The sequence below is a fragment of the Gallus gallus genome, chromosome 1 (assembly GCF_016699485.2).
Source record: "Gallus gallus isolate bGalGal1 chromosome 1, bGalGal1.mat.broiler.GRCg7b, whole genome shotgun sequence".
Lineage (NCBI taxonomy): Eukaryota > Metazoa > Chordata > Aves > Galliformes > Phasianidae > Gallus > Gallus gallus.
The window spans coordinates 47522899-47537312 of record NC_052532.1 but is presented as its reverse complement, the minus strand read 5'-3'; the positions used below and the strand labels follow the sequence as shown (position 1 = coordinate 47537312).

Sequence of the window (14414 nt, the reverse complement as noted above, 5' to 3'; positions counted from 1 at the left end):
TAACTCAGACCAGACACAGAAAAATTTAGTGTTCTTAAACAGAAATAAAACAATCAGATTCAAATAATTTCAGATGAAATAATGACATTGTAAGTTGTGTAAGATAGGATTCCTGCCATAAAACCTATTTTTAAAAGTCTGCAGCCCTCAAGGCTCTAGGTTCTATTAGGTCCTATTAACTTCAGTGAAGCTCATGATAGAAAAACACCCCCTTGAACTAAGCCACTGAGCATGTTCTCTGAAGGTCATGGATGCTGTTATTGTCTAAAGCACAGGATATGACTGACAAAACTAATCTCATATGACTGAACTGAAAGCTAAATTCCTCAGAGAAGCATCATCCAAATGATGCTCACTAATGAGCTCCGTTTTAGAAAACCTCTGAGGTCTACATAAAAAGGGATCTTTTTCTCAATCAAAAGCCAGCATATGTTGCTTATGCATTATTTAGTGCTAATGCGCAAGCCATATCTATTGACATCTAGGTGTAGAATGTATAGCAGCTCAAAATGAATGTGGTTAGCATAACCTATTGTGCATGAACAATATGCTTGTTTCACAAACTGTGGTGCTTTTTTAACTGACATTTTACCATGCTGCACTCTTTGTAATATATATTGAGAAGCAATAACATGTCTGCAGTAGTAGTTTCTGTACCTCAAAGACAAAACACAGAAGCTAAAAAAATAGGACAAACAAGTGAATAGAAGAACAGAAATAAACAAAGCAAATGGTTATGAGTCACCTTAAATTCTTAATTAACCCATGTTCCAAAAATTATTGAGTCTGAATAGTATAGGTATATGAAACCCATGGAAGTAGAGCTACGTAGCAAATAAAAATAAACTCCCAACTTATACAAAAATTAAGGAATGCCCCAAGTCTGCAAGGTAATGGAAGCACACTGAGGGTTTGCAGGCAGAGCAGTCTGTCTCACACAAATGGACTTTGTCCCATGGCACTCCAACTTCTGCTACAGAGCACATCATACCCTTTCCTGGTCAGCAATAGTGGAAGATTATCAAAAGCCTTCAATATAAAATCTACAAAACTGACCTCATGGGCAGTCTTAATTCACTCTACTTAGAAAAGAAATTAGGAGTTTAATTTTCACTTTGAAAAACGGAACGTGGCCAGCACAAATGCACTACTCTATTGTAAGAAAAGATACTTCTAAAATACTTCTGGTTGTTAACATAACAAGGAATTAATTCATTATGCCAATAAGAAAATGATAGCTTCCAGGAGACTCAGGTTTCTTTCAAAAAGTTTCATTTTGCTAACCAGTTAACATAGTTTGCAAACCGTCCTTCAGATTTAGAGATTTGTTTTCATTCTGGCAGAATAACTTTGGTCTGCATGCACTCTGCACTGCATCACATCTTTAGTTCAAAGCCAATGTTAGCATCAAATACAGAGTTCCATGGGGATGCCTGTAGCCTTTACAGCATTACCATCAGCTCATGCATAAATTAAGTGTATAGAAAGGATGCAGTATACAAGAACAATAATCCAAATTTATTTCTGGATTAATATTTTGGATACCACTACAGATTTGTTTATGGTTGGTTTTTTTTATGATTTAAACTTATGTTTTCATTCCCTATTTTCAGCTGTCCCAACTCTTGCTACTCCCAGTGAAATTTGTAACTATCAAAAACATAGAAAACATAGACAAAGCATCAATCTATAGCTCTGATGATCAATAGACTGATCTTCATGCATGTGTGATCTAATGCTATTGATACCAACTTCACAACACAATGACACACCATGGAAAAAATGGAACTGAAAAAGTTGTCGCATCAAATCTGTTACCTGGCTGATGGGTTTTTGCTTTTCCACCAGAGACTGTTGGATTACTTGATCCAGCTGATGAGGCTTCCATCTTTATTGACCTTCTGACTTGTGGGAATGAAGGGTGCCCAACCACAGGTGGACGCTGTGACGCTGGGTAGCTTGCTGCAGTCCTCCTCTGACAGATTTGCACACGCTTTTCAGCCCCATGAATAGATAAACTTATACCTGTCAGGAATAAGAATTAGAACTGTTAGACACAAGAGACCAGCACAGAACAAGTATAAAGGTATGAAAACTGCCACATTTAAAAATGAAGTTATAAAAGCTTTCATAAAGAAAAAATAAAAAAGGAGGAAAGAAAATGATAAAAACATGAATTTTCTATGAGAATGAAAAATGTGAACATCTTTACTGCTGCTGTGCTGCAGATAACAGAATCAACTACACTAATAGATATTTAAACTAATACAAAGTCATGGTTTACTGCCATACTGGCCTACAGGAGGAATTATCATCCACTCCAAAAACCACACAGGTCACACAGGACCAGTATAATGAGATAAGTACCACACAGTTTATTGAGAGACAGCTTTCTGATTGGTTGACTAAAACTTGGCAGTAATACTTTCTTCTCTTCTGAATATCTGCGCGTACCAGAATGTCTCATCATATGGAAAAGACACCACACTACACAAGTAGTGACCAGTTTTTAATTAAAATGAGTCTGTTTTTAGGACAACAATAATGCTACAAGCAACAATAACATGACCTTATGCTTGAAAACCAATTCCATTTTCACCAGTTCTGAAACATTCTCTGCAACACCGGAAATTCTTTCACACCAAACAAATTCTCAAATTTGTCACATTTGTCACAGCTAATTTTTAAATAGAAATTGTTTTCTGTGATGAAAGACAGGCTTTACTTTTCCACAGAGAATAACAAAGTTGACATTTCCTATCTTCTTTATGCTCTCAGAAGGAAATGCTACTTTATGGCAGAAAAACAACTGCTTCTGACTTTTTTATGTTCACATTAATGCAATTGCAGCAACTTGAATTACTGACAGCATCCTCTGGTGAAAATCTTTAGCCAATCTCTTTCAGGCAACAAAGCTGAACGATAATTCTACAATGCCATTTTATGCTTAATTTAATTGTGAATCTTATTCCTTTCATCAGCAGCCATTCTTTGTTTAAAAAAGAAGAAAGAAAAGGAAAATCTCTAAAGCTATAACTAGGCAAACTGAGAAGCAGATAGAAACAGCACACCCTAAGAATCAGAAAAGCGTAAGTGAATCATGAGCTGTAAAACTGGTCACTTCAGGTAGCACTGACTACTCTACACTAGTTAACAAAAGGGGTCCTCCACTGTGATGCGCAAGACTGCCCTAGTGACACCAGTCTCCCACTTCCACTGAAAGTCTGTGTGAGATAAGCCTCCAGATCACAAAACAGGTTTTGAAACTCCGACATCTTAATACACTTCAATACATAACATACTACTAAGGGGAAGAGAGCTGTTACTTTTCTAGACAATCGGTAGAAACAGTGGGGTTGCACACATGAAGAAAGGCTGTGCAAATCGCTCTCCTCTGAGATGGCTTTGTGCATTCAGAACTGAAGCTGCATGCTCGCTACCTGATTTTGCCGCACTTCATCAGAGCTGATCTCCTGCAGGAAGTTTAAATGGAAGCGCTCCTACAAGCAGCTGCTCGCATACCTCCTGGTTACAGAGCTAATATAACCGCTGCCTGTTTCTAAGGATTGTTGGAAGCACATCTTCATTAACACAGTCAGCAAACCCCAGTCATTTTATTCAATTGATTCATCTTGTGAAAGGCAGTGTAATAATTCACATGAGCAGAATAACAAGTATGCCTGGACAACACATTTGTTTGAATAAAGAAATTAGTTATAAGATTCAAACAGCGAAATATAAGCCCCACCTGTGGCTTTCTTGTGCAGTCACTAGAAGTTCATAATGTTCAAATTCTTGTGCAGTTATCCCCAAGGTATTGCAAAGGTATTCTTTTAACATCACCATTGATTGCTTTATCATACGAAGCAACCAACTCTCTGAAGTTTACAAGGGAGTTGAGGTACAGCTCAGTGAAACGTGAAACTGGCACAGACACACCCTTACTGATTGGATCTCAGTAAGGGTATATCTTAATTCGGTCACAGAACAAGGCCTCTTTTTTAGAAACTGGTTCCAAATATAAACTGTGATGAAGATGATCAAGGGACTGGAGCACCTCTTCTATAAAGAAAAGTTGAGGGAGTCAGGCTTGTTTAGCTTAGAGAGAAGAAAGCTCTGGGAAGACCTCATTGTGCCCTTCCCGTACTTGAAGGGAGCTTAAAAGTAGGAGAGAGACTGACATTTTACACGATCTGACAGTGATAGAATAGGGGGGAATAGATTTAAACAAAAAGAGAAGTTTAGGTTAGGTGTTTAGGCAGAAATTTTTTACTCAGAGAGTGGTGAGGCAGCATCACAGGCTGCCCAGAGAAGCTGAGAGTGCCCCAACCCATGATAACCCAACCCATGGCAGGGGTTTGGAATTAGACGATATTTATGGTCCCCTCCAACCTGAGGCATTCTACGATACTATGATTCTCTGAGGTTAAAGTAAATTTCTTCTTCATTTTCTCAGAACAGCATATATGATGTGTTGTGTGGCTCTGACTCAGCTTCCTAAACTATTTGTGCAGCCACCAAAATAAAGGATACTGCAGACAGACCATTCTTCCTAAAGACTGCAAAATCTGCAGACTGATCAGATCCAAAATGATGTTCAACCTACAATTTAACCCTGATTACATGCAACCTTCTTTCTCTTGCACTTAAGAGTCGAGCTATAAAGCAATAACACCAAAGTATATGAAAAAGAACGTGCCAACATTATTGGAAATTCAACAGATTATTCATTGGACATATTTAAAATGTAAAAGTGTTCAAAAAGCACAACAGTTTGTTCTAATAACATGTCACCAATATATTAAATATATTTGTGAGTTCAACACACTCTCCACATACAAACCTTAGTGAATTTCCCTGATGTTTTCAAGAAAGACAAGTACAGGACAAAGCTGTAAGCATCTTTGTTTAATTAGCAGTTCAGATTTTTCCAGAGGAAGCCCAGATCTTGCTTTTCTCTGTTCATTTCTTTTCTTAAACTAGAAGTAAATGTCTGCAAAAATGTATGATTGCTATCACAGTAAGCTGAGGTATTACCTTGTTTTCATGTGGGCGAAAATCCTTTTAAAAGAGATACTGGCACTTAAAAATACATCCCCAGTTAGTTGCACAAAAGTAGAGAAAAAGAGAGGGGGAATCAGAGGCAGAGAAGCTATTAGAAATAGTGCTCATAGCTTACGGGGGATGAAAATTTGGTGAATTATTGGCATTAAGCAATCTCTTTTGCAAACTCCCCCTATTCTTGCAAAAAAAACCCACACTGTTGCTGAATCACAGGTTTTGTGGGACAGAGATGTGAAAAAACGGAGCAGAGATCTCTGAAGAATAGATGTTCAAGTTGACATCCATTACTTTCTGCAGCGTGACAATACCCACATAAGACATCTAGAAAGACAGACAAGTTCTCCCCAGCAATATGTTGAAGACTAGGTCCTCAGATTACTGTCTGGTGGAGCCTTTCCCTGGCTTTCAGTTTTGGTACCACATAGATACTGAACATCAAGATCCCACTGCTGTTACATGCCTCACTGGAACTGTGCCTGTGGCATGGCCATTTGTAAGTGAGCTTGGCAGCACTGGCAACACACTTGACTGCTCTGACAGGCAGTAGAAATGCTGCAAAAAAACAGTTGTTTATTTTCTTGCTTCTCACTTATTACAAAGGATCATTTCAACCTAGGGCTGCAGGGCAGATGGAAATGGAAGTCTTATGTGCTGTCCAGTACCCACAGCTGACTGCCCACTTTGGAGGACTAGATTCTGGATAGGGCTCAAGCCATCATGGTCTACAGTCTGAAAACCACTAGCAGAAGCTGAGCATTCTGAAGCTGGATGAGGTTTGAGCCTTGAAGTATTGCATGCATCACTCAGTCCTTTTCCTACAAACAGTGGAATTCCTTCTCTGTGTTTTCAATATTAACATGTCTTTCCTTCCCTTTCCCTGCCTCCCCCCCCCCCCCCCCCCCTCAAAAAAGCTTTTTATCTCCATGGGGAATTGCTCTTCTTGCTGCATTTCTGTTCTCCTCTGAGGCCTCTGTTTGAGGTTCATGTAAGATAAGCATCTTCACTCCCTTCCTACAAAACCACCTCAGCTGCGCAGCTTGCCAGCAGGGAAGAGCAGCCTTGATCCTGCTCCTGGCTAACTTATTGCTTCCAATTTTGCTTTTGTATGAGGTATTATTCTTTTCTCTAACGCAGCATTTCTTTTATACTGAGCATATTTTGCCTCTGATAATGAGAGAGATAACTAGAGAATTTATAATGCTCCAGATAAAACCTGCATATCAGAACATTAAAGTGGAGTACTGAAGTACTTCAAAGCCAGGAAGCAATAAAATCTAACTTAAGAAAAAGGAGGGAAAGATTACTAGAAGTAGAAAGCACCATTGCATGGCTTAGGACTACCCTGCACGCAAAGCCTTATATGATTGTGCTGTTTGTTTTGTTGGCTTTTTAGATGTTATATCAATCACCCTGTGCTGCATAGCAGTCTCTCATCCAAAGTATGTGATGGGGCTCTGCTGCCTCAGCCCTGGCCAGCAGGTCCTGAGCACCACACACACCTCAGCATGAAGAAAGGCCCACCACAAGCAGGCCTCCTCCAGCCAACCTGCACCATTGGACTGAGCATAGTGCAAAGCTCTGGTGCTGGAGGAGATGGTTTTAGTGACAGTACCGGAGCCAGGAAGGCACTATGTCCAAATTATACTGCACTGAAACTGAGGCAAGCTTGGTAGGCCAGTTTGGCTCAGCCACAGTTCAGCTATACGCACATACTCATAGGCTCCTTCCTGACATGTCCTCCTCTAGACAGAGATAATATGAACACAAGTAAACAATAACAACACAATGCAGACTCAGGAAGCTGTATAAACGATCTATTAGCTAACAGTGCTAAATTAACCTCAAGTGCCCTGACCTGTTTTCTAGATCTATGGGAAAAGAAACTGCTGCTGGCAGGTGCAATAAGGCTTTTTATTTTGTTATTATCAGCACGGTAGTGTTCATACTGGAGGCAAATTACTTCAGCTGTTTCTCTTTTTTTACATGGGTCTGTTATTCTGCTTTAGCCCTACAGCAAACTGAGGCAGACCTTTTCTTCAAGGTCCCTTTCAGAGCAGAGCAACTGTGGTATTGCATAGGGCAAGGGAATTCAGCTGTGAAGGTATGTAGGGCCCCCAGGAAACAAGGCAGCTCTGGGCAGTCTGCAGTCACTAAGGCACAGATAAGCATGGTCATAAGGATGCACTTTGGAAAACTGTGCAGAAAGCAAAAAATGAGCCTTTCAGATGCAAATTGCATAAAGGGGCAAATTGCTTATTTGGTTCCTTTCTACCTTTACAGCCAGCAAAGGAGAAAATGAGCCGATCTGTCCACCTTAAAAAGCTAAGCAACCTTTCTTCAGCCTGCACAAATTGCCACATCTCTTATTAAAGTCAATGATGCTCTGTAGACATAGTCAGCTTTTTTTCACATTTTAAAGCTAGCATTGAAAAGGGGGAGCTTAGAAAGGGCAAGTAAGATTAAATGTTTCTCATGCAAAATCATTTTCATCTGAGGCTCAGCAGAAAGACAGCTATGCTTGATACCATGACTGACTCTTCTGTTTCTTTTGAATCCTAGGTGGAAACAAATGAGCAGGAGAGAAAAATCCACCTCCTGCCCTCTGAACCAACAGCTGAAAACACAGTAAAAAGGCAATTCTCTCTCTCTCTTCTTCTTCTTTTTTTTTTTCCCCACCCTATGCCCTACTTAGATAATAAACACATAAAGGAAAGCATAGCTATCTTTCTCCATACCTTTGGGGAAAAATGTTACAACAGTGTTAGGATTCCTACATGAGATTAAATCATTTTTCATAGGTTTAAATATCAGCTGTCTGACACAGAATCAAGTCCCTTGCCATCAGTAACACAAATCATGACTAAACTCAGATTATTCTTCAAGTACAGCCTTGAAAATATTGGAAAACTTCCAACTACATTGATGTAATAAAATAAAAACAACAAAACCCAAAACAACAAAAACTGCTCAGAACTACAGACCTTTACGCGAGTAAACAAACAAGCTTTAGTTTCCCATGAATGCTCTTTTTTGAGGTGGAAACAGAGTATTTGAACTGAGCCATCCTGCTGGATTCCAAATTTATGTACATGTTTTAAAGTAAGAAGTTTCTGATGGAAAGAAGCCACACAGCTTAAATATACTCTCTGAAGTAATAACTCTTGTGCTTTGACTGGAACCTGTCACCCCTTGATTTTGCATTGGAAGAGATAAGCAACTATTTCCTTTTATTTCTCTGTTCCACTCATGACATTACGGAGCTCCGTTGTATCCTGTCTTCGTTGTTTCTATTCCTGAGCTTAGCAGACCCAATTTGCACTGCTGTACCTCATAAATATGCTACTGTGAACCTCTAATCACCCCTGATTACACTTTCTATGCTCCCTTCCTTTTTTAGGGATGGGGGACTTGAAAGGCACATTAAGAATGTTTCAAGAAGTAGGACTGGAAACATGCATAATGTTCAGGTTGTGGCTTCAACACAGAATTACACAGTGAAACAATGTCATTTCTAGTTCTCTTCTTTCCCTTGTAATACCTTTTGTCCCAAGACACAGATGTAGATGGACTCTGCCCCCCTGTTGTATGTGGCAGCTCTTCAGGCAATTTTCTGGTGAACTGGGAACCTCCTTCTTAATCCACCTGCTTTAGGTCTTCATGTCAAGCAAAGGCTATAGAGAACAATGTCATGTTTTCCCATAGGCAAGTTGCAACTTTTTCCACTTTAGCTGCTTTCCAGGTCTCACATTTATCATATCTGTAAGAGCATCAGTGTACAGTTCTCTGTAGCAGCAAAACAAATCTTCACAAAGGCATTTTACCTGTCAGCATATTTTCCCCCAGTTATTCTCCTTCAATGGGATGAGTAGCATTGTCCTGTGCATACCAGTATCTATCAATATTAAGGTCTATGATTTGAACTGTGTTCAAATAGACAGCTGAACTTAAACTAGGAATTCAGGAAGAAAGGTCTGTGCATCCACTGGGGTTGTGCAGTTTTCTCTGCACTGATTTAGAAAAGAATGGCTAAGATGTCTCAGACTTCAGGAGGACAAAGGTTTACACTTGCCAATGTGCTTTAGGCCAGAGCAGCTTTTTCTCCCCAGATTGACAGGAGATACAATACCTATGGAATACTTGCAATCCAGAGACAGCGTTAACTTAACTCTGCCAGCACTAAGCAAATTCCTAATGAATAAAGAGTTTGTACTTACCTTAGGCCCATCATCAAAGGGCTTATTTTATAGACTTGAGTGCAATTTATTGAATTACAACAAGCTAACATTCAGCAGTGATTACTTATCATGACTGCTATATGCAGCTTTCAGGGGGGACCTATATTTTACTTGAGAACCATGATGAGACTCCCTGTTGGAGGGTGTGACCATACTGCTGAGCTGGACAGCTCCATGACTCTTCATAGCCCTGAAGAGGGGCTGTTTCCACCTAAACTGCCTGAGGACTGTGCTGTTAATGCAGGGTGCCACTTCTGCAACTCTTACACGCCCAAGAAAGTAAATGGGAATTTTTATTCCAATATGGCTAGTTTGATGCATTTCTAAGTCCTGTATCTTTATTTTTAACGTTTCACTTTTTAATTCCATTCTACAAAACCAAAACACATTACAAATGCCTGTATGCTTCCATTTTTTCCCAGGCAGTCAGGATACATGCCTAACAATTTCACGTAAAACATGCCACCTATCAGTTCCCCCAGCAAACTGCGGTCCGTGTCGTTTGTCACCACTCCTGCTGACTGAATTCCTACCAGGCTTCCCTGTGATTTTGTTGATGTCTTTATTCCTCTTTTTGTTTTAGTATCTACTCTGATTTGCTCTATTGTTGTACCTGGACTTTTAATAACATTAGAATTGTATTTATAATGATGCATGATGTGAAAAATAAAGAAAGAAAAAAGAAAAAAACATTCCTCTACTTACTCTAATATGGAAACAGTAGTGAGAAAGCACAGATTGCCCTGAAATTTGATAATTGCTGTAGAAGATTTCAGTAGAATATTTCTCTACCCAAAAAAGAAAAAAAAAAAAGTCAAATTGTTAAGAAAAAACTGGTTGTTTGTGCTGACAAAAAAAAGAGAAAAGAGAAAAGAGAAAAGAAGAGAAAAGAGAAAAGAAGAGAAAAGAGAAAAGAAGAGAAAAGAGAAAAGAGAAAAGAGAAAAGAGAAAAGAGAAAAGAGAAAAGAGAAAAGAGAAAAGAGAAAAGAGAAAAGAGAAAAGAGAAAAGAGAAAAGAGAAAAGAGAAAAGAGAAAAGAGAAAAGAGAAAAGAGAAAAGAGAAAAGAGAAAAGAGAAAAGAGAAAAGAGAAAGAAAGAAGGAAATAAATCTGACTGTCTGGACTGGAATATTTTGGCTTTTGATTTTATAATGACTTGTAACTTTGAAAGATGTTATCTAACATATCAAATTGAATACAAATTATCAATTAGAATATCAGTTGCCTCTGAGCAAGCCAAAAAACTATTATCATATCAATTACTGAAACACCATCTGGAAAGCCAATCATCAATTAATGCTACTGTAATATACAAGCAGTAAGAAAGAATTCAAAATATAAAAATTAGAATCAGAGAGCAAAACACATCCAAAAAATGAAGTATAGCAAAGCAAGGACTGCAACCAATATGAAATATTTCAACCAGAAGTTGAATACCAGAGTTTCATTGTGTTCAAAAGTGACTACCAAAATTGCTCAAATGAGATTCAAAGATAAAGAAATTACAAGAATAACATAATTTCTGTTGATTGGATGCTCAGACTTGTTACACCCTCCCCTGTACTGGGTAAGCAAGAATTATAGTACAATGAATGTAGGATCGTACTGAAAACAACAGATTTAGATCTCTGTTTCTGTCACAATAAACAACGTCATGTCAACTCCTCATGTTCTGAAGCAATGTCTATGTTTCAAAAGAAACTGGAAGATTGACTCTCTATTCTTAAGTGGCTGTTACTGATTTGGAAGCAGCGGTACTTGTCTTACTCATTTTACTACATACGCACAGCATTTACTTGTCAAAAATAGACTCAGAAATGAAGTCATTTAAAACTTACTTTCACTTATGTTAAGCACTGTGCTCAGAATTGTTTTCTTTCTGTACAACTAGCTATTTGATTTTCTAAAATTAAAGATTTTTTTTGTTAAGTTAGTTGGCACTTATTTTTGAGCCTTTTTCTCATACATTCATAGTAAATGGTAACAGCACACAGAGCAGTAATAGGTACTACAGACACCAGTGCAAACCACCATGTCCAGAGAAAACAAACACTAAGTCCCAGAGGCTTTTTCCTGACCAAAGAATGAAGTGAGGGACTAACCACGAGATTTCTGCAGATTTTCTTTCCTTTTGAAGTATTAATGTACTACCTGAATGCCAATTGCTACAGTACATCTCATTTTACCTTATTTAATTGAATATTCTCTATAACGCAGAACAGTGCGATCAACCTGAGACATCATCCGTGGAACAGGAAAAGACCCAGGAGACTTCACAGATGGAGAAAAAGATAGCTCAGGATGTATCTGAATGTGTCTGCCTCCACAGTACCAGCAGAAGCAATTTTCAGCACAGCAACTAGGCTTGATTTAACTGTATTTTAGCATCGTGTTTAGGGGACTGGTACACCATCCATACTCTTGGGCACTATGGCATGGTCCCTCACACAGCTTGGGCAGAAACAAGGATGGAGAAGCAGAGGGGAATTAATGTTGATTCATGGAAACTATCGAGCTCTACAGTCTCCTCTCAGTAAGAAAAAAACATCATGTCCTATATTGCAGAAAGGCACACCATTTGAATAATTTCAAACTAAATATTCATTTTGACTGATAGCTATATGACTACACAGATCACCTGTTCTGGGTCAAGTCTGGCACCTAGGAGGGTTTTGTCCCAGAACAACTATCTGTATGGGATATCAAGGCTGTTCCCACAGCCTGGAAACTGCAGGCACATTTCAGGACCTAAAAAATGTTATCAGGGGCCATTTATATCAGAAGTGTTGAGATGTGTGTGACTTGTCTTTCTCCTGTACACCATAAATTTCCAGCACTCTCTCTTGGAAAGTAACAATTTGGTAGTAATAAAGACTATGCTGCCAAGATTTCTAAATGGTCATAAAGTGAGGGTGATCCCCAGACGGGATAGCAGCTGTAGTGTGCAGCAGATGCCAGTGAAAATCTGTGTTCATCTGCCACCTCATCTTTCTGGCACGACTCCAGACAATTAACAGTAACAAGATGCTACTGAAAAGGGTATGTAAACCTGCCATGTCCCTGCTTATGTTCCTCTTAGGAATTTGATGATTGTTCTCAACTTACGCCAACCTGGACTGACTAAAGCACATAGGTCATGCTTATTTCTGTTCTAAGCTACACCATATTTCTGATGGAAGACCAATAAACTCTGAAAGACGGCACTAATCTCACGATTGTCTGAACTTGGCAGAGTAGTTTGCAGAGACAGGGAACAAAGTGTTTTACTGATCGCTGTAATTTTAATTTCTCAAACTTTATAGCAGAGTCAGGAAAAAATGGTAGGAGGCTACAAAAATCTAGTAACTACATCATAGAATGTGAAGCCTATAATATACAGACTCATTTTTGTAAAAGGCAGTCTATGCAACTCATTTACTGTATAGCAAACCCATGTAAGGGCAAGGCCTGTCATTCTTTCAAGCGTGAATAATTCTGACACATTAGCAATTCAGAAAATCATAAAAAGTATGTAAGACAGACTTTAAGGCTCATGTTATGAACTACACATATCAGATGTTATTCCTAAAGGTTAAGAGGAGGTAGAGGGTCACAACTTTTCTGAACCTGCCTAAGACAACCTTATTATAGAAAGAACCTATACAAAGAAGCCTAAATTTAGCTCCTACAAATGCCATCTTTTCAGTGAAAGGACTTTCACAAATATTCTTCCAAGAAAACTTCCCAGTCTTCACTTACACTGACACTGAATGTCTCATTACCGATGATTCCTTTTCAAAACAACATACAAAATGTAAAAAATAATTTAAAAAAAACACAATACATATGCAACAAACGTTATAAAATCTGTAAATTCTATTTGTCAGAACATTCCAATCTGAAAATTATGTTAAGTTTGTTCTGAATATCACAGGTGCTGAATGTTTGAGCATTCAAGTAAAAGCATATAGTTAAGGAATAAAAACTACTTCTATTCTCAGATATCATTTCTCGTGGAGTCCACAACATACAGTTAAACAGATTTGTGGAAGGTAATTTTTATGAACAATCCATAAGATGAAATCTCATCACCAAAACTACCCATACAATCATGAAACATGTTAGCAATACTTCTGCAAAGAGCTTACTTTATTATTAACCAGGCCTATCTTTGAACAGTTTAAGATGGTTATGTTCTCTACTGTCATGCTGCTACCCACAAAGAGGAAATTCAAATACAGGAGCAGTGGTGTAATAAACCAGGAAAATAGTAATGTCCATCAGTAGGGCAATTAAACCTAAAAATATTGAAGGGTGTCCTAGCCTTCTAGTCAAAGGCTTGGAGGGGAAATCAACACCTACCAAATGCAAAGCCCTTCTTAAAAAAAAAAAAAAACAAAACAAAAAACAAAAAAAAAAAACAGAACCCCTAAACTAAATATATATATATATATATATCAATAAAATAAAAAACAATAAATAATTAAAACACACCTAATTCCATCCCTGGATGAATGTCTGGTTCCATATAACTACATAAACCTGCCTTAGAAAGTCCCTGAAAGAAAAAGCAATGCATATCTCTTTGTATTAGATCTAAGCCTCAGAATCAAAATGGCACTAAATAACCTGGATACTGCTGGCTGCACCCTTTTCTTTAAATACCTTTCTGATCATAAACCTACACCTTGCAAGTGAGAGGCTTTAGCAAGGGATATTTTTGATAAATTAGCATGAGTGGTCACCAAACAGAAAACTTTTTCTTCTTATACAAAGCAATATGAGCCTGCTAATAAAATGGTATTAATGGACCACAGCAGTCATAATTCCAATGGCACTACCTGCAATCTTAAATAGATTTCCAAAGACGATTTTAATGCTTCAACCAAAAAGTACAAGGGCTGCTTCAAAAGCAACGTCTCCTATTCCATGTTGGGTTATGACATCAGAGGTGAATGTTGGTGGTATGGCAGTAGAGGTTGAACCTTCCCAACAATATTCCATTACATTTTGTTTCTGTGCAACAGATGGCAGCAGAGGGACAGTCTGACAAAATGGCATCTGACGTGGAAGAACACATGAAGCAAAGGTATGTCACTGAATTCCTCCACATGGAAAAAGTTGCACCCATTGACATT

At 38.4% G+C, this 14414-nt stretch overlaps 1 protein-coding gene across 5 annotated transcripts in view; it reads right to left on the bottom strand.

Annotated features, from left to right (window-relative positions):
• The window catches only part of ANO4 (anoctamin 4), a 173144-nt gene that overhangs the window by 115198 nt on the left and 43532 nt on the right, over window positions 1-14414 (bottom strand). For all 5 annotated transcript variants that reach the window (XM_025154917.3, XM_040667745.2, XM_040667740.2 and 2 more), the window contains exon 2: window positions 1819-2025. In XM_025154917.3, coding sequence (XP_025010685.1) covers window positions 1819-1888 — 70 coding nt within the window. In that variant the 5' untranslated portion in view covers window positions 1889-2025. The remainder of the gene's footprint in view (window positions 1-1818; window positions 2026-14414) is intronic.